This window comes from Limanda limanda, chromosome 10, assembly GCF_963576545.1.
Source record: "Limanda limanda chromosome 10, fLimLim1.1, whole genome shotgun sequence".
NCBI lineage: Eukaryota > Metazoa > Chordata > Actinopteri > Pleuronectiformes > Pleuronectidae > Limanda > Limanda limanda.
In genome coordinates this window covers 19,134,616-19,158,642 of record NC_083645.1, presented here as the reverse complement: position 1 = coordinate 19,158,642, position 24,027 = coordinate 19,134,616, and the positions used below count along the sequence as shown (strand labels likewise).

The window sequence follows — 24,027 nt, the reverse complement described above, 5'->3', positions numbered from 1 at the left end:
CTCTCCTGTCTCTGGACGACCACTGGGTTTAATGTAATCTGCGAGGCGGGGCTGAGACAATGCAACGGCTTTATGTGAGTGTGTTCACTGTCATGAAGCTCGCCATTGTCAGCCGTGATCCCGGCAACCCACTCAGACAATCCACAGAAAACACACGGGTCAGATTTCAATAACTGGGTGTGTGTTCTCAGCACTTTTTTTTATCTGTGAACAAGAGGTTTCTCTGGTTATCGAGTGTTTTTGTTCAGTGGGAGGAAACCAACATGAGCTCATGCTCCATGTGGGACGTTCAGAGACTGTTTGTTACCACCACAAGGAGGATGTGCTTTCACATGTCCGCTCGTTCGTTGGTTTGTTTGTCAACAGGATCACGCAGAAGCAACCGCACAGATTGAGATCAAACTTGCTGGAAGTTATTTTCACTTACTTTATCATCACGAGTTAGGGCGTTTGTTTTTGTTTTTTCTCCGATTTCTTAGGAAATAATGAATGTTTCTCGATTTTAAAAACCTGGCCTATTTAGGGAAATGAAACCTGTGAGTGTGAGCACGATGGTGCACAGATTTAGACGTTATTTGAACGTGAGGGCAGGATTTTTTCAGCTGCTGTGCGGTGATACATTTTGGTGCATATCAAGGCAAATGGGCAGATCTTGGAATTTATGAATCTGGATTTTAAAACACGAGGTATATCGGGCTGATTTCTATAAGTGGGTTCAATTAGGTTCAAATAAGAATGCGGATGTGGTGGATGTGGTTTCATGAGGGCGGAGGCTTTACTCAGCCGCTGACACGTTTCTATTTGCATATTGCGAGACATGGCCCTTGGTGGAGGTATGGGCTCTACTGATGTGGTTTAACTAAAGTCCTTTTTTTGAAACTTTAAGTTTTGACATCAGACTGACAGTTTAACTCCATTATCATTTATCCTTCCTTCAACATTTCAGCTCCTTTCAGTGCTTCAACTTCAACCTCCTCTCCTTCTCATGACCTTCACAAATCTAGAAATACTAAGTTTCCAAACAGTAGCCAGATCTCAGAGTGTGTCTGGGTGACTGGGTTGTCGGCCTGAGCGTTGGCTGCAAACAGAGGCGATCTCAGATGACTGGAGAAGGTCAGCATCCTTGCCACATAGCGAGGGCCGAGGGGCAATGCATGACTGTGTAATTTTCCCCCTGGCATTTTATATTTAGAGTAGCGGTGGCAGCGGCGCAAAGCAAAAGCTGCAGCGGATGAATCACCGTTGGAAATCTTCACATTAACGTGGAGGACAAAGGACATTTCATGCTCGTGTGAAGATTGATATTTCAAAGGGGATGATTTATCAGAATGCTTTCATACACACAGACAAACTGCAGACTCCTGCAGACATGTGGGGAGAGATCACCTCCGTCTGACTCCTCCTGAGATCTCTGCAAAGTCTCACAGAGACACTCAAATGTTTCCCAGGCGTCTGGAGAACCGTTCTGCCAGGTTACATCACTTATCCCTGTGTTTAACATTCTGATCAACCCTCTGCTTTCTACAAGAGCTGACAGAGAAAAAGGAAGTATCCAGACCCGGCTTTAGATGCAAGTGAAGTGAGCAGGACTTCTCCTTTCTGTGAGGACTGTTGCATAAGCAGAGACAAACTCCGTTAACAACAGATGTTCTCAGAGAAACCAAGGCAATGGAGGAGGCGTTAAAGACGAGCTCGAAATAACCAACGACAACCAGAGAATCCTGTTAAAGGAGATGTGGACAAATCAGGGTTTAGTTTTAGTTAAAGGTTGATTATATAGAAAGGGAATTTTGTATTTTTGGTGTTTGGTTAAATGAGAGACTACACATCCCTCTTACTCACACATAACTACATTTAATGTACTGTGTATGTATCATGTCCTTTTGTTCTATTGTCTCTTTCCCTCTTTTCACTTTGTGTCCCCTTATGGGAACAATGCAAACCTCTCGCCCGGCCTTCCTTCCTCTTTCCATGTCAGTCTGTCAGTAGGTCTTGTGCAGACTTGCCCTCGTTTTAAACCAATCACAGTCCATTGGCCCACAACAGGAGTCCAATGAGCGGCGGGGCTCGACAGGGGCTTGGAGAAGTGGGCGGAGGATCCCAGAGCTAAACTCAACGTATGATGTAATAAAAGCTGGATTTACAGGACAGTCAGAATTTCCCAAAACTCCCCCCAACCCTGAGACATGTGATCATATCTCTGGGAAACAGCTCGAACCACATAAAGAGTACAACAACACTGAACACATAAAGCTTCAATTTCACTCTTTTTAAAATGACTTTAGAGTCAAATCTTTGTGTGTAACAAGTGTGTTATAAACCCTTCTGAGCATGTACGTGCCACAGGCTCATACCTGCAGCGGCAACACGTAATCACCGCTCAGGAGATAAAGACCAGACACAGCAGCCAGCGACTGAACTGTAGTAACCTCATGGGGCCTGCACAGGCTGCACAGTGGTTGGGACCATCTGTGCCATGAGGCCCAGCGCAGGGCGACTACTGGTGTGTCACATCACAGGACAATAAAACATCCTGCACGTCAGTGACACGCAGCGGCATCACACAGAGGGACCATGTGCTCACAGCAAAATGTCCGATTACCGTGGAACCAACTGACTAACACCAGTTTCTATCAGCTGATCATTAGTTTAGGTTCAGAATAGTGGATGCACATTTTTTTATTGCAGTGTTATTTTGACAACTGCAAAGTAAATACAAGATAATAAACAAGATAGGCTACAGCTGAATGTGGTTTAAAGCCACTTTTATTATTATAATCACCTGCACAGTCATTGTACGGGTTAATATTGCTATATTTGTTTAATTATTATGCTGGGTGCATAAGACATTTTTCCGGGGTGTAGTCACTGAGGTCAGAATTTCCCAACCCCAGCAGCTGCCCTGCAGGCTCAACAGAAGTCACAACATGTCTCACATGAGGCCCACTCCTGGAATTTGGTCCAGTTCCCGTCTCCAACAGCGACGTCAGAACACGAGAGCTGCAGTTAAAACACTGACAACAAACTGAAGAGCCTGTAAACTGAGGAGCTGACTGGAGCCCCGAAGGTACAGAGGGAATAACATATCTGAAAGGAGAAAGAAGAACAGTCTGTGGCTCCAGGTTGGTATCAGGGTACGGTGGTGGAGCACGTGGCCGTCTGGCAGAACCAGAGGAATCATGGTTCCTCTGACTGTGAGGGGTTAGTTTCGGACGATACCTCAGGCCGACTTAGAACTTCACGTTCATTCCCCCAGAGGCCGTCCACCACAGTCTGATCAATACACTATCATCACACCCAGTCTCCTTCTTAATGGTGTGGATTTCACCCCCATAGAATTACTAAGCACATGCTCGAGCTTCTAAAGATTGTTTTTAATGGTTGAGGAGAGGCTGACAGATGAACATGAAAACTGAACATTGTTGCTGCAGGAACATTGAAGAGTCACTTTATGTCAAATAGCAGGAAACAGTGGGTGAAACCACAGTTCTTGTATTGTGAGATCTGTGAGTTCACACAAACTCTTGACAACAAAAGATCCAGATCCCGAGCAAACAGCTGGAGCTCAGATGTATCTGCGTGTTTCCCACGTTTGGGCTGCTCCATCACATCTAACGGATTTTTAAATGCTGATTTGGGAACATGAGAAAACCTATGGGACTGAAATGTAATGTGACTCATATCCTGATGAAGGCAGACATGATCAGTCAAAGTCACAGAGTCTCTGAAAAAGGTTACAAATGTGTCAGCTCATTTCACAGACACATGAATTTCCAGTTCCACAAAATAATCCACATGACAAATTAGAATCTATGACCGCGTGGCCCAATAGTTTGATGATTCCACACATCACAAGGCCTCTATAGTTTAATTCAGTTTGACTGTGTGTGTGTATTCCACTGAAGCAAAACAATCATCTCATGTGACGTGAAATAGTCAAAGTCATCAGCTGTAGGATTCATGCTCAGAGATCAGATGAATAAAAGTTCAGTCCTGGTTCCCTCTAGTGGAGGAAATCAAACCATCACACTGACAGTTTCCTGCCTAACTGCGTTACCGTTGAATTTAGTAGTTAAATAATAATTTAGTATTGTGACGGCTAATGTTTATTTTTGAACAGTTCAAGCAGCTTCCTCCATGGAAATTAAAACTTTTGTATTCAAACATAAGCCCCATTAACTCAGCGGGATCGAGATTAGAGACAGGTCACAGAGGTCAAAACGCTCAAGTTGATATTTTACGTAAAAACTACCTAATTCGATATCTCTATATGATGTGTTTTTTTCATAATTAAGTGTATGGTTGAACTGTAAAATATCAAAACTCAAATAATAATAACACATTTTATTTGTATGGTGCTTTTCAAGAAACTCGAAGACATTTCATGAAAGCTGCTCAAGATAAAAGCATAGAAGCATTAAAACATTAAAAGCAGTAAGATCGTTGTCCTGTTGCTGACATTTAGTGGAGTCTGTTTTTGCCTCTAGTTCCACCCATTGTTCGATTAACCACACAAACCAAGAGACTATTATTCCCCATGATTAACAGTTGTAAAGATGCTGTGACCTTCTGCTTCTTTTGTCTCCAAACACCTTTGTGACTTCAGAGAAACTCAACTACACTCGATTCCTAAACATCAGAGACGTTTTCTGTGCAGACTTTAGATACAGATTCCTGTAACAAGGCCGTATGTTGGTTTCCATTTCCCTGTGACAGTGATGGAGCTGCTGCAGTGGAGCAGTGCACCATCGCTCCTGTGTCAGCGGAACCCTCCTGCAGCTCCTCTGCTCTCACTCGGAGGTTTTTTCTTTCTCGGTTCTTTCCACGTCGCATCTCGACTTCCACAGTTCCCCTGATCTGTGATTTCTTAATGAGATTTCAGGCAGTGTAAATTTAAACCTGGAAGCACAAGGAATTATATTTATAGCCTCCCCTGCTTTGTCGGCTTTAATCAGCCTCACTTCAGTCGGTTGCTAAAAGGAGCCGGAGGTCGCTGAACGTAACCGCAAGGTCTAATGAGGAATCAGAGAACGTATCAGCACTGGAAATGTCACCAGATGATCATTCATTCTGGTCTCACATGTCCCAAAGAGATAATGAGGTTGGACATCAGTGTTAGACACGTAGGGGGCTCAGAATTTTATACATATGCCATAATTTTATGCTTTAAATAAATTTTTTATCATCTGCTTACTTTAGCTGATCTATTTGCTTCTTTTCACTTAGAAAATCCACAAACACGAGCAGTTTACTCAAACGTTTGCATACAACTACATATATCCTGTGTATATTTACCAAGATGTCTGTTTGAATAAGATCTTTGATTGATTCAAGTATTGATTTTTAATCTTCGCAAAAAAGATTATCATTGTGGCAGATTAAGCTTTATTCAATATCTTGAACGTGGAGACAGATTGGAGGAGAGAAGAGGGGATGATGGGAAACTAGAGGCCTCATGACTATACATATGAGCCCTGAACTACAGCACCATAGCGACGCCGATTTATAGTATTTATTTATCATCCTTCTGATTCAGAAGCGTTAAAAATACAGTGAAATACTTCATAAATATACTTATTCGGAAAAAATGAGGTCAGAGGGATATTCTGGAAAAACGTGTGAGGAAGCTTTACACCATGAACACTAAAGTCATCTTCGTAAACGGACAGAACAAAGAGATTAAACTGATTCACAATCATGCTTTATTCTTGTTGATTTCTTATAAAAGAATCAAATAAAAGTCTTTCAGGATGTCACGCGCTGCTCAGTCTTTCAGTCTCGCTGTGTCCTGCTGCTCTTTAACTAAACTATACTTTTCTTTACACCGTAAGTCTCTTCATCTTAAATATCTTTTTTATTAGTTTGTGACTTCAAACCAAAAACTTCATTGATTGTCAACACAAAATCTATCGTAGCACCAGTACAATAAAACTGTACTCCTGCGGTTTTGAAATACTGTTTTTGAACAAGGGAGGAAAATCTCAGAATAAAGGGATCCTAATAAGTACATTTTCAAAATGAAGCACCAACCATACAAAGCAACTTTTTTTTTTTTCATAGATAAGCGTGTCAGATACACAAGAGGTCAAATATATTAATGACTATTAAATAAAGCACAACAAACAGTGTAGAGAAAACACTGCAACACAAAGCACTCTAGGATCTGGAAACAGCACGTGGGGACGTGGGAGGGGCCGTGGCTGCAGGTACGAGGGCGTCTCAGCTCCTTGGACTCAAGAGATGGTCCAACGTTTCCTCTGAGAGAGATCCACAGGATTCTGTATCAGTTCAGGAGGGAGCGCAACCTGGGGAGTGGAGAACACTACAACTGTTCCTGTCTGGCTCTGGAAACAAACTTAATCTCAAAAGGTCCCGGGGCGGATGACCCAGGTTTCCTTCGTGAAATGTGGAGGAAAGATGAAGCAACCTAAGCTCTTAGGTCCATCCAGTGACGATATCTGGAGCATGATGAAGTCAAAAATGAAGAAAGAAAGAAAATGGAAATCATGGCTATGCTTGATGATTATGTGCCGTGGTCGCTCCTCTGCAGGTCTCCAGGTCGATAGATGACTGTTCCTCCCTGACTCAAGAGTCTGAGCTTCCATCAAAAAATATCGCTTTCCCCTCAGGAACAAACTCATAACAAAAAGTGAAACGTAATCCGGTCCTTGCCACAAAAATCCGTTTATATAACCAAATGTGTTTTTCCCCTGATGGCAAGATATACATATACACTACCATGTACATACATAATCCATAAAAAAAGGTTTGCTCAATAGTTCTGATTTATTCAAATATACCTATAGATAGGAACCTGAAAGCTGCTTTCCTGCACAGACCACTCCCGTGTGGTGATCTCTTAGTCACCTTCTGTCTGAGGTCAAAGGTTATCGATGGAGTGTCGAGCCGCAGCTGGAATTCAAACCCCTGACGCTCGCTACAATGGACGGACAGGTTTCCTTTGAGCTGCTGCCTGCACGAAGAACTTGATGGAGAAGTGCGATGCAGCGGAGGCTATCGGCTGTGAGGCTTCCCTGTGTTTGTCAGTGTCTTTTCCTCCTCTTCCTCGTCATCCTCTTGCAGGATGTGAATGGACGAGCCCAGTAGTCTCTGGATTTCCGGGACGCAGCGCACCAGTTCCACTAGTCCTTCTTCCTCCTCCTCCTCCTCCTCTTCCTCCTCCTTTTCTTCCTCGTCTTTGTTTTTGCCTCTGTAGGGTGAAGCCAAAGCCGAGCTCACCTGGCTGACCGACACCTGTTTCCAGAGTTCGGCTCGCGGCAAACTCACGACCTCCAGGTGAGGGTAACGCGCCCGGAAGATCCGCGCAGACATCTTCAGGCGCTTCAGGACGTCTGTCAGGAGGAACCAGTTGCAAAAGCTGTGCGAGAGAGAGCACAGATGAGTAACAGCGATCAGTATCTACTCTCATCTTTGATACCTTAAAATTGTTCCCATATTTGAAAACATTGGGCTATTACATCAAAACTGAGAATACACAAATGTATAAGGGGAGAGTAACAGCATCATGCTAAATGTAAACAGTCTTAACTCCAGTAAAAAATATCAGACTCACTTTAACACAATGCACAAAGTTATCAGGTTAAAAAAATCAGCAATTACTGCAAGACTGGACGCAGATGTTGATTTGAATCTTATTACATTAACAAATTATAAGGATTTGGTTTGAATTGATTGTACTAACGATGTCTGGACTCACCCTTGTGTCAGTGACACCTGGACATGAAAGCAGGGAAGCAGCGGCTCAGACGAGAACTCGAACAGGAGACAGTCTCTGTCCGAGTCGGGCTCGGTCTTCACCGGAGGATTCTCCTCCAGCTCCTGGTTCTGCTCCGACAGCAGGAAGTCCCAACACGGCTCCTTGTCCGTCTCTGTGGAGAGAAACTCTGAGGTGAGGAGAGATGGAGGACATGCTGCTGCGCTGCTGTGGTACTCATGGAAAGGACGCCCCCTAGTGGACGTTAAAGTCACACCAACTTTAATGAAGCCTCCGTGATTCTGGCGATGCTGATCAGTTATGGAAAACAAACTCTTAGTGTTTGAAGAGTTTGAAGTTAAGTGCATCCTACACAGAGACATGAAACTAGACCCATATTCTGCATCTCATTAACATGTGGATATTATTTTTCATTCAAGAAAAAAGTGATGGACCTTTAACTGCAGTAGAAGCGTAAACTGTATAAACTGCAAACACTCGACATGAGAGGAAATAGATTTTATTTCATAAATTAATGTACTTTGGTGGAGACTTGTTCTTCTTTAATTGAAAGATTTAGGTGAAGCTTTAGGATTGGAGCAGATAAAGAAGTTTTGATAAAGAATACAAAATTATTTGTCCTAATGTTTTGTAGTTGTAATTAACCTTTTGATTCTACACTGTATTCACTTCCACTCTATAGCTGCTTTCAGACTGAACTCTGCAGAACCTCTTTAGAAGCCTTTCCGCAGTTTCTACAGAGTTACTCCGCCTGGCCTCAAGGTATAAAATCTATAGAAAGTCAGGGGAATTCTATGTGAGGACACAGCGGGGGATTCACCGTGAGTGAGTGGGGGGAGTTGTGACAGGCACATGTGACAGGCGCAAAAATGAAATAACTAAACAAAAAGATAACAAATATCTCTCGGTGACAAAGCAGTGAGATGCACACAGAAGACACCGACAAAGAAGTCAATTTGTGACTTTAAGAGCTGACGACTGTGTCGGGTGCTGTAAACGTGATCACAATGAATACGTCACTTCCTGCCTCTGTCTGCTCCACCCGGCTGCTCCACCTCTCGCCTGAATTACTTGGAGAATTTGTTACTGTTGTAAATGTGTGTGTGTGTGCAGAGAACCTCCAGCTGTGTTGTGGATGTGTAAAAGTCAAAGTTTGAGTAAAGTCCGGAGAACTCGGTCCAGACTTTACCCGAACTTTGCCTTTCATGTCTGAAAACAGCGTATGTTTCCTTCTCTTCTTCCACTCAGATCGAACCCTGCTTTTCTTCCCCTGGTTCCCCGTGGCCACATCCCAGTGGCTGAGCCCGAGCCCAGCCTTCAAACTAACTGCTCCGACAAGCCTCAACTCGCCTCACTGACGGTTGAGGAATGAGCTAACAACCGCCTTTTACACACCACATTTACATATTCAAACAGACATTTTGATTGACAAAGACAAACAGAGAGACAATCAGATCAGATAAATGAACACGTGTGAAGGTTTCTTACCAAACAGTGAGCTGCTGTAGAAATCCCAGGGTAAACAGGAGTCCTGTTCAGTTCGACCTTCCAGTTCTGTGAAATATTCTGGAAAAAAAACAGTCTTGTATTACACGCTGACCCAAGTTAAGGTTGCATGTTATTATTGATACTGAATTCAGGATCGTCATAATCCTAACGCTTGTGTACCTGTCAGAGCCAAGAAGAAATACATGATGAGAAAAGTGAGAAGACTTAGCACATGTGAAAGCAACACATCAGTTTGTTTTATAAAGAAGGATGTTGAAAAAAAAATAAACAGCCACACAAAGTGACCTGAGCTGTAGATGTGTAAACTCATGAAGGTGAGCTCCACCTTTTACTCTGCTGTTGTCTCAAATTGTTAATGTCAAGTTTAACGTGGATGGAAGATTTTATGACTCACTGTTTTTAATGTGTGGTGATGGGAATGTTCAGTTTATTTATGTGTTGTGACACTGCCTGAATTGTAATAATGAAAGATTTCAAGAAGCTTTGTTCCAGCCTGTTGTGAACAGTGTCTAAAGTGACTGTTGATGATGGGAAGAATAAGGTTAGTCTGTACTATTTCAAATACCCTAAGGAGGAGGAGGAGGAATGATTCCATTTATCCAAAGATTAGTTCCAGTGATGGAAAATATGAAAATAAAAGTTGTACCTGTGAGGAAAGTCTTCATGCCGAGACTATGTGCCAGTTTGACTGGTGTGTGTCCAGAGTAGGTGGCCAGAGTCGGGTCTGCTCCGTGGTTTAGAAGCAACCAGACTATTGGAAGGTTGTCACTCGCTACTGCATCATGAAGAGGCCTAGTGGAAGAAACAACGAGACATGAATATAACATACAGCCTCTCACTGAGGATGTGAGTATTCATTATTTTTTTATTCTCTTTATTTGTTAAATTGGGTGTATTTCAGTTATTATTTATCTAAAGAAAAAGGGCTAAACAACTACTCTACACCCCCCAAAGATACAGCGAAAAATAAAAAGGAAGGGATTTAAATATTTAAATAAATGAACAACCTCCGTTTCAGACAGTAAACACAACAGGAACCCAACAGACCTGGATAATTTCTGATGTTAATAAACACAAAATATTTACCCCAGTTAAAAAAAAATAGAACACAATATGGATATTATTAGTACATATGTTGTTTACAAATAACCAATGGCTCTCTTAATATGTATAAATTATTTAATGAAATCAATTTATTACAACCATAACGCTGAATCATGCATCGTGTGATCTCACCGTGTTCCGTCCTGGGCGCTGCAGTTCACGTCTGCTCCATGTCTCAGCAGGATCTGGACTATCTGAGTCCAGCCTCTGGAGGAGGCCTCATGCAGAGCTGTGTAACCAGCGTTGTCACGGCGATTCACCTCCCTGATGTCCTTCTCCAGACAGTACTGAACCACATCCTGAGGACAGAGGAAGGACACCCGGACAGTGTCATAAGTCTCAAAGACGTACGGTGGCAACTGGAGATAAATGTTTAACGATACTACACAAGTTTAAAAAAACATGATTTTACCTGATAGCCCAGTCGAGCGGCGCGTTGCAGCAGAGTCTCTCCAGCGTTTTTATTGACGATAAGTCGACGAACCTCTGGAGGAATGACTCTTTTGGGAGGAGACTCTGAACCACTGCTTATTCCTGATGAGGCTTTCTTACTGGGTGGAGATGCTGGCAAACTTTTGGGAGTGGGAGGGGGGCTTTCTGTCCTTTTTACATCAGCACCACCGTCACCCAGAGCGAGTGAGGCGCCTCGCTTGCCCAAGCTGCTGCGTTTGGTCTTAATCTTAATCTGAAATAATGATTCATTGATTAAGACACAATGAAGTAGAAGCTCTTGGGATGCTAGGATATGGCAACAGGTTCCACTTGTCAAAGACCTGTGCTGTAATAAAGAAGCTGACATTACACGTGACAAACATGGCATATGTCTAGCCACAGGGGGGCACTGTAAGCTTATATATATACGTGGTACACAACAACATACATCTATCAACCCTGTATGAGTTCCAATGAACTGTTACCCAACAGGCAGCATCAGCAGGTGACTTACCTTCGGCTCGTCGCTGTCACTTAAATGCTTGCTTTTGAACTTTCTCTTCCCTGCAGGTTTATCGCTGCGCTCCGGAGACTCCTCGCTCTCGTGGTAGCGGACCGATCCTGAGCGGGTGAATGAGGATTTCCGTGGAGGAGGCTCCGGGCTGCAGGCAGTGGGACTCGGACACTGATCCCCTTGTGGATCTGTGATGACAAAACAGTATAGGAGGATGTGCTGAGTGGCATCAAACAGATGAAGAAAGATAAACATTTCAACAACCCATCACACCCACCAGCCGTCTTATCTGCTGCACTGATGCAGCTTCATCCGCTTTCTTTTTAGGCACTTTTTTTGGTCAACATCAGATAGACGGTACTTCCTGCACCAATCATCCTCGTCTAAGAACGTGGAAACTCTCTAGATATAAACCTTATGTGTCATATAGTGTTTCTCATTCATCACCTAGACTGTGACAGCCTGTGTGAGTCTAATCGGTCCCACAACAGCACAATATTGAGCTTGTGAGATCTCTAAATTTGTGTTTAGTATCATTGCTTTATTGTAGAGTCACTCTCTTTCATATGATGACTCATTTGTCATTGTTTTTCGAACTGGCCATCAGCAGCACAAGGAGAAATCCCACCACGGGTCATTAAATTATCAATAAAGTTATTACTGTCCTCGATAGACAGACAGGCCTCATCATAATACCAGTTCTTTCCTCTGGAGCTGTGCACGTTTGGCAACAGGCATTCAGTTCTCAGCGAGCGGGTCGACCTCGGTCTGACAGCTGCCTTCTCTGTGTACGTGTGACTTGGATCTGAGAGTTTAATGCATGCATGTTCACTGCATGTTCACTGCATGTTCACTGCATGTTCACTGCATACTCTGTAACTTAGCCTGTTATCATATGCTTTCTATGTACACTCTAGTTTCAAAGGGTCTAACAATGTTCTTTTAATCCCTTTCCAATGTAATTTTTTGAAGATGTATATGCTCATAAAATTAATTTGTTAGTGTCTATTTAATTACAGAAGCTAAGTTTTCTTTTTGACTCACTGACAGTCTGAACTGATATTTTTATGAACACACTCTGGGCTCAGAAATCCCTAATGATCAGAAGCTTATGCAAATGATTAATTATATGAAATATCAATCAATTTCGTTTTGATATATTTATTTAATCAAATATTCAGGCATTTCAGGCCACAAGAACTGTGAGCATTTGAGCTTTTAAGGTTTGTCAGAGAGACATCTTTGGTCTGATTTTAAAAAGTATTAATGTTTGAAAATGTACACAAACCTGGTAAATGGGTCAATGCATTATTTCTACTTCCAAAGACTCATTGACACCAAATCATGTGTCTTAAGTTGATTAAATCAGGAAATTATGTCATTAAGGAAATAGTTATTCCACAGACTTGAACAGGGCTGCAACTATTGTCAGTACAGACTCATTCATTAGATCATTTTTCCAAGAATGAATAATCACTAAGTCTATTAAACGTCAGAAATGATGATAAATGCCCATCATGAGCCAGCAGAGCCAAATGTTTTGTCACTTAGTCTGGTCAGCGGCCAAAAGAGGATTAATATATAACAGTAATAGAGTAGAACAACTCAGGCTTATTTGTGAAACTGTTACCAACTAATGCTACCAACTGTGTGTTTAAAGGATTATAACCATTATTTTGTCATTCGTAAATGCAGTAATTTTTAATATGACTAATCGGCTCTTTCTTTTTTTACGATGAACAGATTAATTCGTTGTCTCTAAAATGACAGAGATTCGTGAAAAACATCCACCACCTGCTGTTCAGTCCCAGTCTGAGCAGCATTCCAAAACGCTTCATGTTTATTTTACAATTATTTGAAACAAATTGTCACATTTGAAAAGCCAGAATTGGGGAATGTTAGAGATATTTCTTACCAGATTACTCAAACCACTGATCAATTAACTAAATAGTTGCAAGCAAATAATAATTGTGTTTTCCTTAACAGCTGTTTAATGGTGACGTTGGCTCTGTAACGATTGCAAAAACTTACACATCACCCATTTAATAATCAATAATTAAACCGACTTGTCATTTGGGCTCTAATTAAATTTTTGTGACAATTAGTTGCTCAATCAAATTTTTATTTCAGCTCTGCATCGTTTAAAGATACAAATAAGATTCTATGTTAAAATGCTATGATTTGCGCTATAATTTTCTTTGATGAAAACTTGGGCTGGAAACAGTTCATTAAATCTTTACTGATCTTTGGAGAGAAACGGAGAGCGTACCTGCTGGAGTTCCACTGTCCCGCCTCAGGGAGTCAGATTCCTCAGGGTGCTCTCCATCTTCCATCTTGTCTTTCTCAGTGATGTAGTCTCCCGTCTGATACTTTGTGCTCCGACACCGCCGGCGTTTCTTATGAGCAGGCGTGTAGCCCTCCGCACTACATGACTTGACCTTGGCCTGATGCGCTCGCTCTGGCAGCGGGTTCGAGCGAGGCCTCCCTCTCGGGCGGCGGACGGGTTGAGTGGGAGTCACAGGGGGTGACGGGGACGTTGGAGGTGGAGGAGGCATCGGTGGGGGTGGGGGTGGAGGCGAAGGTGTCGCAAAGCCCCAGAGGTCGAGTCGAGCCTCATCCGCTCGCCGTCTTCCTCTCCTCAGTCTCGGGAAGGAGCTCTCTGTAACGTCAGTGTCCTTCCTGGAAATGGTGGAGCTTTTGAGAGAGACTGGAGTCTCCACACCAGGAGGACTGCTTCCACTATCTGTAACTGATTAAATCACAGAGGATTGTTTCACTCACACCAGCGTTTATGCGTAGAATCATGACAGAGACATGAAAAACAGGCTATTCAGAGACAGTGAGACATTTTCTGACTGCTAAACACACATCGTCTACCAGACTACGCAGGCTGACTGCAGGCTGTTATCTCCAGAGCTAGAACTATGAGAAGGTAGAGATATCAAACACAAGCTTAATGATCTGCGGGAGATAACAGACAGTTTTGCTGCTGCTGTGACATTTTTCAGAGCCTTTAATGTCACAATAACAAAAACAAAGACTGTACCTGTTTTCTTCGGGGTTGGTTGCTCAACCTTGCTGGGACTGGTCTTGTCCTTTGGAATCGACCCTTTACTCTGTGGGGAAAGTTTTCCGGCAGACAGACTCTGCTCCAACACAGGTGCAGGTGGTTTCTTCTGCTGAAGTACACAGGAGACTGGGTGAGTGTGCTGTATTGGACACTATTGATCACAGAGCTTTCATGAGATGGAACATCTGACAGACTCAAAATAAACGCTTGGAATTATACATCATTATTTGTGGATTAATGTTATTGAAAGGGAGCGCTGTATGGCAGATTCAACAGAATATTGTGAGAAATGAATGGAGATATTTAGGACATTAAACACAGATACTTCACCTTCTTTGCGCTGGACACTTTGGTCGGAGTATTTTCTGCGTCTTGCTTCTTCTTTCCTGCCGCCTTCTTCGACGGCTCAGTGGGCGACTTCTCCTTCACTGGCTTCTTAGGACTTGTCTTCTTTTGCTTGATGGCAGCAGCTTTTGCTTTGGCTGGCGACTCCTCTTTGGTTCCATTGGTTTTTTTCTCAAACTTGTCGCCTCCCCTGGCACACTGGCCCGTAAGAATAGACGCCACCATGCCCTCCAATTTTTCACTGGGAGCACTGTCTGCTGCCCCACTTTCTTTCTTCACCGTCTCCCCCTCTAGCACCTGGGCTAGTTTGCTCTCCATCCTGTTCTTGTTTGTTGATGCATTTCTCCCGAAGAGATGAGACTGGCCATCGGGCTTTGAAGAGCCTTGCTTCGTTTGTAGTCCCGTGTTTTCCCCTTGACTGGTGCGTAACTCTGTGTTGTTCTCCAGAGGCTCGGTGGCGTTCGCCTTCTCGTTTCTTTTCACTGTTTGAGTTAAATCCTCTGGAGATGGTACACCCGGCCATTTATCCACGGACCAGTAAGGTGGGTATTTGGCCTGTGTGTCTTGACTCCCCGCGACTGGTTTCAGAACGTCAGCTTTTCTGGATGCAACAGGTGAAGCTTGAGTATTACCCTCAGCGCTCGGTGCTGTCGTTTCCAGAGCTTGCTGCTTCACGATGGACGTGAGGTTCGACAGCGGAGAATTCATTCTCTCCCACTTCTGCTCCTCCTGACTGGACGGGCTGTGATGAGCGCTCTGCAACCTGGATCCCTCGGTACCTGTGCTGCCCTTTGTCTTTGTGGAGCCGTGGGTGATTTTTCTCTGAGCAGAGGAGGCTCGGTGAGGATGATGAGACGGCTGCTGCCAGGCTGGATTGACAACAGTGGTCGAGCATGGCACTGCTGTTTTGCCCGGTGCAGACTTCTGAGCGTTGGCAGAGCTTGATAGCGTAGTCGTTAGGGCTGCTTTAGATGAACAGTTCTTAGCTATGGCTGTGCTGGTGTTTTTAACATGCTTGGCGCTGTGAGCATGCTGATTGCCCTTAAGACCGGATGGCTTCTTTCCTCCTGAGGCCAGATGTTCTCCTTGGTCAATTATAGATATAAACTCCTGCTTCGCAAAACTCTGAAATTCATCCGCAAAGGTTCCCTTTCCGTCTTTACCCCGCAGAGTAGAAGCCAGGATGGGGCTCGCCACACCTACATAAGTTCCAGGGATGTTTTTGATGGGGTCTTGTGCAGATCCCTTACACCAGGCGGGTTTGGGCTCTGGGACCTGGTGATTCTGAGGCCTATTTATTTGCTTTTGATGGGACCCGTTTCTGTGGGCATTGGGTAGGATAGGGTATTGCACGGCAGAGCTGTAAGTTGAGGAATGAATCCTCTTTGAGTTCAGAAAATCTCGCTCATTTGACTCAGTGCTATGAGGCTCCATCAGAGAAACTGGAGGGTCATTTATGCATTTTGGACGTTTGGATTTAGCGGACAAATCGAGAGGGACGTCTCTTGACTCGATGGAACAAGCTGTGTGGTCCTCCGAAGCGGAGGGAAGTGCGGTTTTAAGAGAGCCCATCGTCGTCTTGTCTATGCTGTTGCCTTTCTCCACATGGTTCAGCAGTCTGCTTTGAGAGGTGATGCTGGCAAGGGCAGAGCCACAGCAAATGGCAGCAGTGGGAGATAGTGTGTAGTGGGTGGGTGCTGCAGGGGTTAATAACGGGTGCTGCAATGGTAGTGCAATAGCTGGTGAGGCTACCACTGAGGCTAAGGATTTATGCTCCCCTGCAGATTTGGTGTTCTTACTCGTTGAATGGTTAGATTTAAGTTTTGAGGTTGATGTGCCTGCTTTTTTATCTTTAGCTGGTGACCGTCCCACAGAGAACTGGTAGGGAAAGGTCCGACTGAGCGACGTCCCTCCGACACCTGAACTTTGAGGCTGAATGCCTTTTTGAAACTGATTGGCTGTGGCTTCTCTCAGCGCTGCAATCTGACCCAATGCTGGTGGAAGAGTGATTTTACAAAGTGGTGAGGCGAAATTAGTGGAAGGAAGAAAGGCAACAGGCTGGGCTGGTTTAAACATGGCGGAGCACTGAAACCCAGGGGAAACACTTTCCAGCGATTGTGTTTGCGGGTGTGACTTCTTACTGGATGTCACATTGCTGAGACAGGGGCTGAGTGAGTCCTCCCGGCCGGCTTTCACACCACTTGACCACTGAGAAGTGGGGAAAACGGCCGCAGCGTCAGCCTTGAGTTTAGGGGCCTGTGCCCTTTTGTCTGCTCTCTTCTCTGAGCCTGACACTGGCGCATTGTTGGGCTGCTGAGGTGAAGAAAGCTCTGGGCTGTGGTTGTAATTGCTAGTGTCCAGGCAGGCTTTCGCTGTCTTACAGTCTGTTGTTGGAGTGGTCTTGTTTTGCTGACTGAGGGTAACATCTCCTCTAAACTCAGAGGGTAACGTCTGGGGGGGATTTCCCACCATAGTAGTGGCAGCTTTATTTGGAGCACTGATCTCTCTGCTCACCGTGCCTCCATCCCCTACATTCATTAGTGTAGGATCCACCTGAGCAATAAAAGAAGTTAATTAGGCCAGTGTTAATTAGATAAGAGGACCGGATGCTGTGATCTAAGCAAACTAACTGCAATAATGATAATAAATCAATTACCTGCATAGGTGTTTTTTTAACACAACATGCCTTGGGGGTAGCTGAGTCAGTCAGGCGAGTTTTTCTCAAAATTCTGTGATACGCTGCAAAACAAAAGAGAAAAAGAACAGTTAATGTAATCACTGTTAGTGCTGTTGTCGTTTCAATTATAGAGAAGACATTTATTTAAGCCCTGGTGAAGGAATAAGCCGTGTCCTATGCAACAGTAATTGATTCAGAGTAACCTACATTGGGTAATTGAAAACTTTCTTTCTTTGAGACACGCAGGCAGATTTGCGACAATTTCCTCGGAGCACTGACATGATTCAGGTTAGCAGAGGGAAGCGTGATGGACTGAGGAACGTGTTTGTTCTGTTTGTCTTCACACAGGACAGGGACACATTCAAACTATCGGGTTCAAATCCATAATGTGAAAAGTCTTTACTAAAAATGAGATATTCAAGAGGTGAAATGAGACCTAATGCATCATGAGCCAACAAGCTTCGGGTAGAAACATGCGAATTTCTGTCGTTGATTGAAACCATTTCTTTCACAGTCTAAATCCTCTTCAAACATTCCTGCCACAACAGATCCACACTCTGATTTCTCTTTGTAGAAATCGCACACTCTAACATATGATACAAGATATTAAAAATAACTGTATAAAACAGATCTGTGATGCAGGTTCTTTCGTGTCGACTAGGGATAATCTGCTTTCAAACATATTTGAACATCCCCTCCAGACAGCTTTTAAGAAACAAGAATACACTGAATTCAACGATTATGTGTCTGATATCACCAAAAAGATCAGGTAACTAGTTAAGAGTTGATAAAACCACATGCTTCTTGTCCCATTAATATGCAAATATTGTTCATTTCAACTGTTGGACACAAGCTGCCTCTCACTTCATTGAAAAGCCCATCAATTCTCTATTTAAGTGCATTGGAGGCTACAAGTTTCCACAAAACATAAGTTGCACGTTGGACCGTGATTTGCTCCAAGCTGGTGTTGATGTCACAAATCATGCTGGTGCGTAAATGTCTCAGACAAAAGAAAAAACAGAGAAACTTTCCCTTTCAGCAGATTAATGTGAAAACAGCCTTCTGGTGCCAAACTCTGCACATACATTTTTCTGCACAGTGAAGGTCAAACTTTCAAATCAAGGAACAATAAGCCAAACACGTTTCTGAGTGGAGTGGGACTTTAAATTGCTTCAATAACTTTAATGCAGGTTGACTGTCGCTGAACTACGCCACGGGAGAAAAATGAACAAAGAGATAATAAATTCATACGAGATCGGTTTCTGTATCAGCAGATTCTCAATGTTAGAGTGTCAGGATAAAAAACACAACTGGAGCATCCTTAGCTTTGACTCAGCCCTGTGATTTCTCAATGAGGAATGCTTGCAGCAGACTTCAGACCGAGGCTCATGCTCCAGGGGCCCTCGGCCGCCCGGGCCCCGGGGCCTGATGGGCTCATTCAGTAATCCATCCATGACACAATCAACCGGGATCCATCAAATCATCTTTTTTACGAGTGAGTAGCAGCTTCAACGATAGAGACCTGAACACTCCGGTGAAAAGTGGGTGACTGACAGCCAGCGAAGGTTTTGTTACTTGCTTATATAATTAAGGATTATCTATCAGTGGACAGTTAATAATTCACGAGCTCATCCACCTCTGTTAAATGCAGTTTTAATGTGTGGGGGGTGGGGTCATATAATGTTAAGTGCTCATCATTCTTATCTCAAATTGGACATGGATCCACACACATGACTTGTGAGACTCAAACAAAGGGCTTCTTCATCACGGTAGAATGAAAACCTGAATGCAAACCCCTGTAATGACTGACATGGTGCCAGCAGTAGATCCAGTTTGATGCCATGTGAACACAAACCTTTGCATCACTCTCACTCACACACACACACACACACACGGCCCAGCAGCGGAGTCTGTGAGGAAGAGGTGAGCACATCTGCAAGTAAATGAGACGAGAGGGAAAGAGCCGAGGCACAAAATCTATACCGGAGCTTTGATGGGGGATGAAAACACGTTTCAGCCTCATAGGGGGACGATGCACATGATGACTGACACACCGATCTCTGTGAGTGTGGACTGGAGGGGGTCCGGGGGGTCCGGGGGGTGAGGAGGGTCTGCATTCATCACCGTGCACAACAGTTCTTTCAGCCATAGTTTGTCTTTGTGCTGCGATCTGCTCCAGAACAACATTTGAATTCATCCTCCGCTCTGCGTGGTGCAGGCCGGTGGATGCGTGTGTGTGTGCAGCAGCAGCGGAACAAAGTGGAGCAAACCACCCCCCCACTCGGGTCTGATCCCCGTCTGTCCAGCACACAACAGACACACGTCCCAATGTCAAACCTGAGGAGTGCACGGTGACATCGGGACACCCGCGGAAGACACCACGTCTGTCCCCCGGTGCTCAGCAGCATCAGCACGGAGACACTCCGGAGAGCTCCGGGGCTCCGGGGAGAGAGATGGCGGCGAGAGGCACCCCGGGGATCCCGTCCCTCCACGGGGCAAACACGGCCACAAGGCAGGGACCGGGCTCCGGCTAATCCTCCAGTAAACACCACGGAGGAGCTGGCGGGGGATTGGAAGTGTATGGCGGGGAACGGCAGATGTTTAAGGGGGTTCTTCCAGCGAGAGGCTGCGTCCGCGGAGCCCCCGAGTGTCACCTCTGCACCGGCCGATGAGGTGAGTCCACCCGGGTTCAAACTCAATCCTCCGGACCAGAGTAGTCACATCTACTCTGCCTGGTCTTAAATAAACACAATAATGGGTGTGAGCCGCTGGAGCAACATGGAGAAAGTAGCCATGCTGGACAACTACACCGCGGGGTGGGCGACAACTTAGTGCTGGTGCTGCCGCGACAAAGAGGGCGAACCACTGACCACCATCACCGCGGGTCCAGGCTCCCACCTCCGGGTTCCCAGCCTCCAGGTTCCCGGTCTCCCAGCTTCCCAGCTTCCCAATACCCAGTTCCCAGCTTCTACCTCCCAGCCTCCCTTCTCCCAGCGGAGTGTCCGCGGACCCTCGCGTCTCTCCCGGTGGTTCGGACATGTTGAGGCAGCTCTTGTTATTTATCCCCGGCCGACCTGCCGTGAAGTGCTCGCCCGTGTCCGGCCCCTGTTGGACGGACTGAAGCATTCGCGGAGCCCCGCCACCACCACCGACCCACCGAGCCTCTCCTCTCCGCCTCCCCCCCCTGGACGACCCTCTCATCTCCCTCTGACTGATTAATCTGCCGGCGAGGTGAATATATAAAAGATGTCTCTTGACACAAACACTCACGGAGCCTCTCGTCCAGATGGCATGTTGGACACGACAATGCAGCCGCGGCTCGGCTCCGGTTACCGAGTCCAGCCTCGTCGCCTCCGCCGATCTCGACGGTTCTCAAAAGTCCAGGAGGGGGAGAAAGGGAGGAGGAGGAGGAAGGGGGGGGGGGGGGGTCGCCAAGACAGTCCGTTCCGTATCTCCGGTCTCCCAGTCAGTCTGCTGGTGGAGCGGGCGAGGGGCAGGAGGGTGCACCGGGGCCAGCCTGGGAGATGTAGTGCTCGGGTATCCACGCCCAGGATTACAGGCGAGAGAGGCTGGGAGGGGGGAGGACTGCAGGTACCGGCATGCAACGCGGGGCCTCCAGCCGCTCAAGGGGAATTGGGGATCGCGACCAAAAAAAAAAAAAGAAGAAGAAGAGTGTAACGGTGCGCTAGACTGATAACAAGAGGGGTTGTGTGGTGGGCGATGGAGGAAGGAGCTGCAGCGGGGGTCTGTGGAGCGAGGGAGGCGGAGAGGGTCCCACGGAGCCCGGGCTGGAGCTCCGGGGTCCGGCGGGGCAGCTCGCAGTCTGCACCCGGGGGTGATGCTCGCTCCACGGGATGTCTGAGACACAGAGACCCGGAGGAGGAAGAGAGATGTGACGGGTCCGCTGCAGGGAAGTTAACACGAGGAAGTCCGGGTGTGTGAGGGATTCAGCTGCACACACACACACGGAGCTGCTCTCATAGAGATGGAGGGAAACCACTACACAACCTTCACTGGGGGGTTTGTGTGCAGGATTTTCCCAAACTCGCAACGATGTTATCTTTAAATAAGTTAGTGATCTGTGCAGATGCCATCGGTTTAACTTCCCTGACTTCCCATGAGGCTCACAGGGCCCACGCATGCACTGACCTCCATCACTCCAGTGGCACACAAACACGTTCGCTCACAAGGTGACGACAAGCAACCTGAACACACATACTAAATGGACAGCACACGTATTTGCACATCCCCCTAGAAACCTGAAGCTATGTTATTGGAATCTGTAGATTCTGGATCATTATCAAAGCCGTCAAGTTGTTCTTGTCCTTCACAAAAAAACTAAAGCACACAATTGGTCCAAAATAGCTGAAATGAGACAATTTGTGTAGACACATGACAACTTTACTCCTTCGGATTTCATGATTCATGATTGACGACCACATCCCAACTGCACCATGTGATCTTTTTTCACCATTTCCTGGGTTTGGCCTGGACAGAGTTTTGACAGCATGAGGGGCCAGAAGAGAGAAACTCACTCACTCTGCACTGGATGTAAAGTTCAACATCATTCACTTGTGTCAAAATCACATTTCCTGCTACTATCAGGTCTGATTTGAGCTGAACTCATGTTGATGGTTTTCTAAAGACAAGATGACTCTAGGCAAAACTACAATCGGGATAAAACTATATGAATTTCACTTGTAACCCATAGTTCTGTGGCAGACTTTCCACACAATCAAGACAAGGCGAACCACTCAGGGACGAAAGCTTTCAACCTATACAGACAAGAATCCTGGTTTTACATCTGCATTCTACACAGCTGAAGACAGACAGACTACTTTATAAAGCCACAACACAAAGAGCCAAGGGGAAGAAACAAGTCTCAAGCTCCTGATGTACAGAGGAACCTCTGCTGAGGTCAAACCATGTTCACATTATGTCTGAAAAAAACCTTTTACTTCTAACTTTTCCCTCCATCTTCACTTTGAGTATAGGTGCCCAGTCTTGTCCTTCACTGACTGTCACAGAGACAGAGGAGCAGAGGACATTAGAGGAGCAACAGCTCATGAGTGCAGCTCTGAGGGGAATGACAACACATCTGCATGGTCCAGTCAGACCCAGGCGAACAGATAAAAGTTCTACCACACCAGTCCTCAGGGACACAGGACACACAACCTCGGGATCCTGAGCTCTCCTGCTCCATAATCACACCGGTGCTCTGTAGTTAAGCAGCTCGCAGGTTACTCAGCTGTAATCAGGATCTACCTGGATCCAGAGAGCCGTGCAGGCCTGGCTCTGTACACCGGGTCTCCAGCGCTTTAGGGGCCAAACACGTTTCCTACTTTTCTCAACACTTGTGGTGCTGAGGAAATAACCGTCCGCACGCAGCGAGGCAGACGACGCCTGGTGCCCGAGGAAGAGTTTGTTTACCACCGGGGACTCGATCCTCCTCGGTCCTCCTCAGCAGCGAGGCGGTGCAGAGGAGCAGCGATCCCCGGTGCATCCAGCGGAGAGCAGCCGGGGAACACACCGCTTCTCCAGCCTCCCTCCCGGGGAGTGGGTCGACACATGCCCTTCGCCGATCGCGCAGTAATGGCTGCGAGCGAGCGGAGGAGATCGTTGACAGATGGCCAAACATGAGATGAGGGGAAGCAGCCGAGGAGGAGAAACATCAAGTTCACACGCAGGAGCAGGAGCAGGAGGAGCAGGACGCGGAGGAGCAGGAGGAGCAGGAGTCTCGCTAAGTCGGCGGCGGCTGACACATCGCATTGTGTCTCAGCCGGAGGGGGGGTAACCCGGAGACCCGATCCCGGTAGTGACCGGCTGCTCGGGGTGGGATCCGAGTTTGCTCCACATCGCACGACTGAAACTGTGTGTGTATGTGTGTGTGTGTGGGGGGGGGTTAAATAACTTGTCATGCGTTCGATCATACAGGGATGTGATATTCGGCACATGCACTCAGATGACTGCGATAGCTCACATGGAGGCACACAGTGTTTATCTCGATGGCCTGTCCCTACCCCCCCCCCATGTGGTCCTCAAAGTGGGCACACACATACATGCTGGTCCATCTCTCCGGGAGTCACACTGGAGATTATCGACCCTGGTTAAGGCCGCCATGGTTTCCGGCGGCGAAAGGAGGATGTCCCGTCTAAGTTACTGGTTCACCTGGTCGATGCTGGTGAGGGGGGGGGGAGGACGGACATTATTCTTCCATCTTGGGCAGAAGAAGTGATGAATTATTCTCCAACAAATCCGCAGGCAGGATGGCAGCCCGGCCGCGGGAGCAGTCCGGTGTGTGTGTGTGTGTGTGTGTGTGGAGGGAGAGGGGGGGGATCTGTGTTCGCCAGGTTAACGCGATGGTGGATGGTGTCAAACGGGGAAATGCATCACGACCGTGTCCGCGTCCACACCGCATCCTAACCCTAACCCGGTCCCTAACCCGGTCCCTAACCCGGTCCCGGCCCGCACGGCTCCGTCATCCCCGCGCACAACTTGGCTCCATGTGACCCGAGCCGACACGATACTGTGAGACACCGAGCGACCGCTGGAGGAAAAACAGCAATAATCCAGGTCAAAGTTTGGCAGAGTTTCCCCTCGATCGCGTTGTGCAATGCCCCCCCACCCCACCCTCCGATGCC

The 24,027-nt window shown here is 46.1% G+C and overlaps 1 protein-coding gene across 1 annotated transcript; it reads right to left on the bottom strand.

The window, feature by feature from the left end:
• Positions 1-5,684: 5,684 nt before the first annotated feature.
• bcorl1 (BCL6 corepressor-like 1) lies at positions 5,685-17,388 on the bottom strand. Its single transcript, XM_061079752.1, has 11 exons — positions 17,366-17,388; positions 14,695-17,262; positions 14,341-14,470; positions 13,564-14,043; positions 11,295-11,482; positions 10,761-11,033; positions 10,481-10,647; positions 9,891-10,036; positions 9,224-9,301; positions 7,718-7,889; positions 5,685-7,378 (listed from the first exon to the last, which is right to left on the bottom strand). The coding sequence occupies exons 1-11, from the start codon at positions 17,369-17,371 to the stop codon at positions 7,015-7,017; spliced, it is 4,572 nt and encodes a 1,523-aa protein (XP_060935735.1). The 5' UTR covers positions 17,372-17,388; the 3' UTR covers positions 5,685-7,014.
• Positions 17,389-24,027: the final 6,639 nt, after the last annotated feature.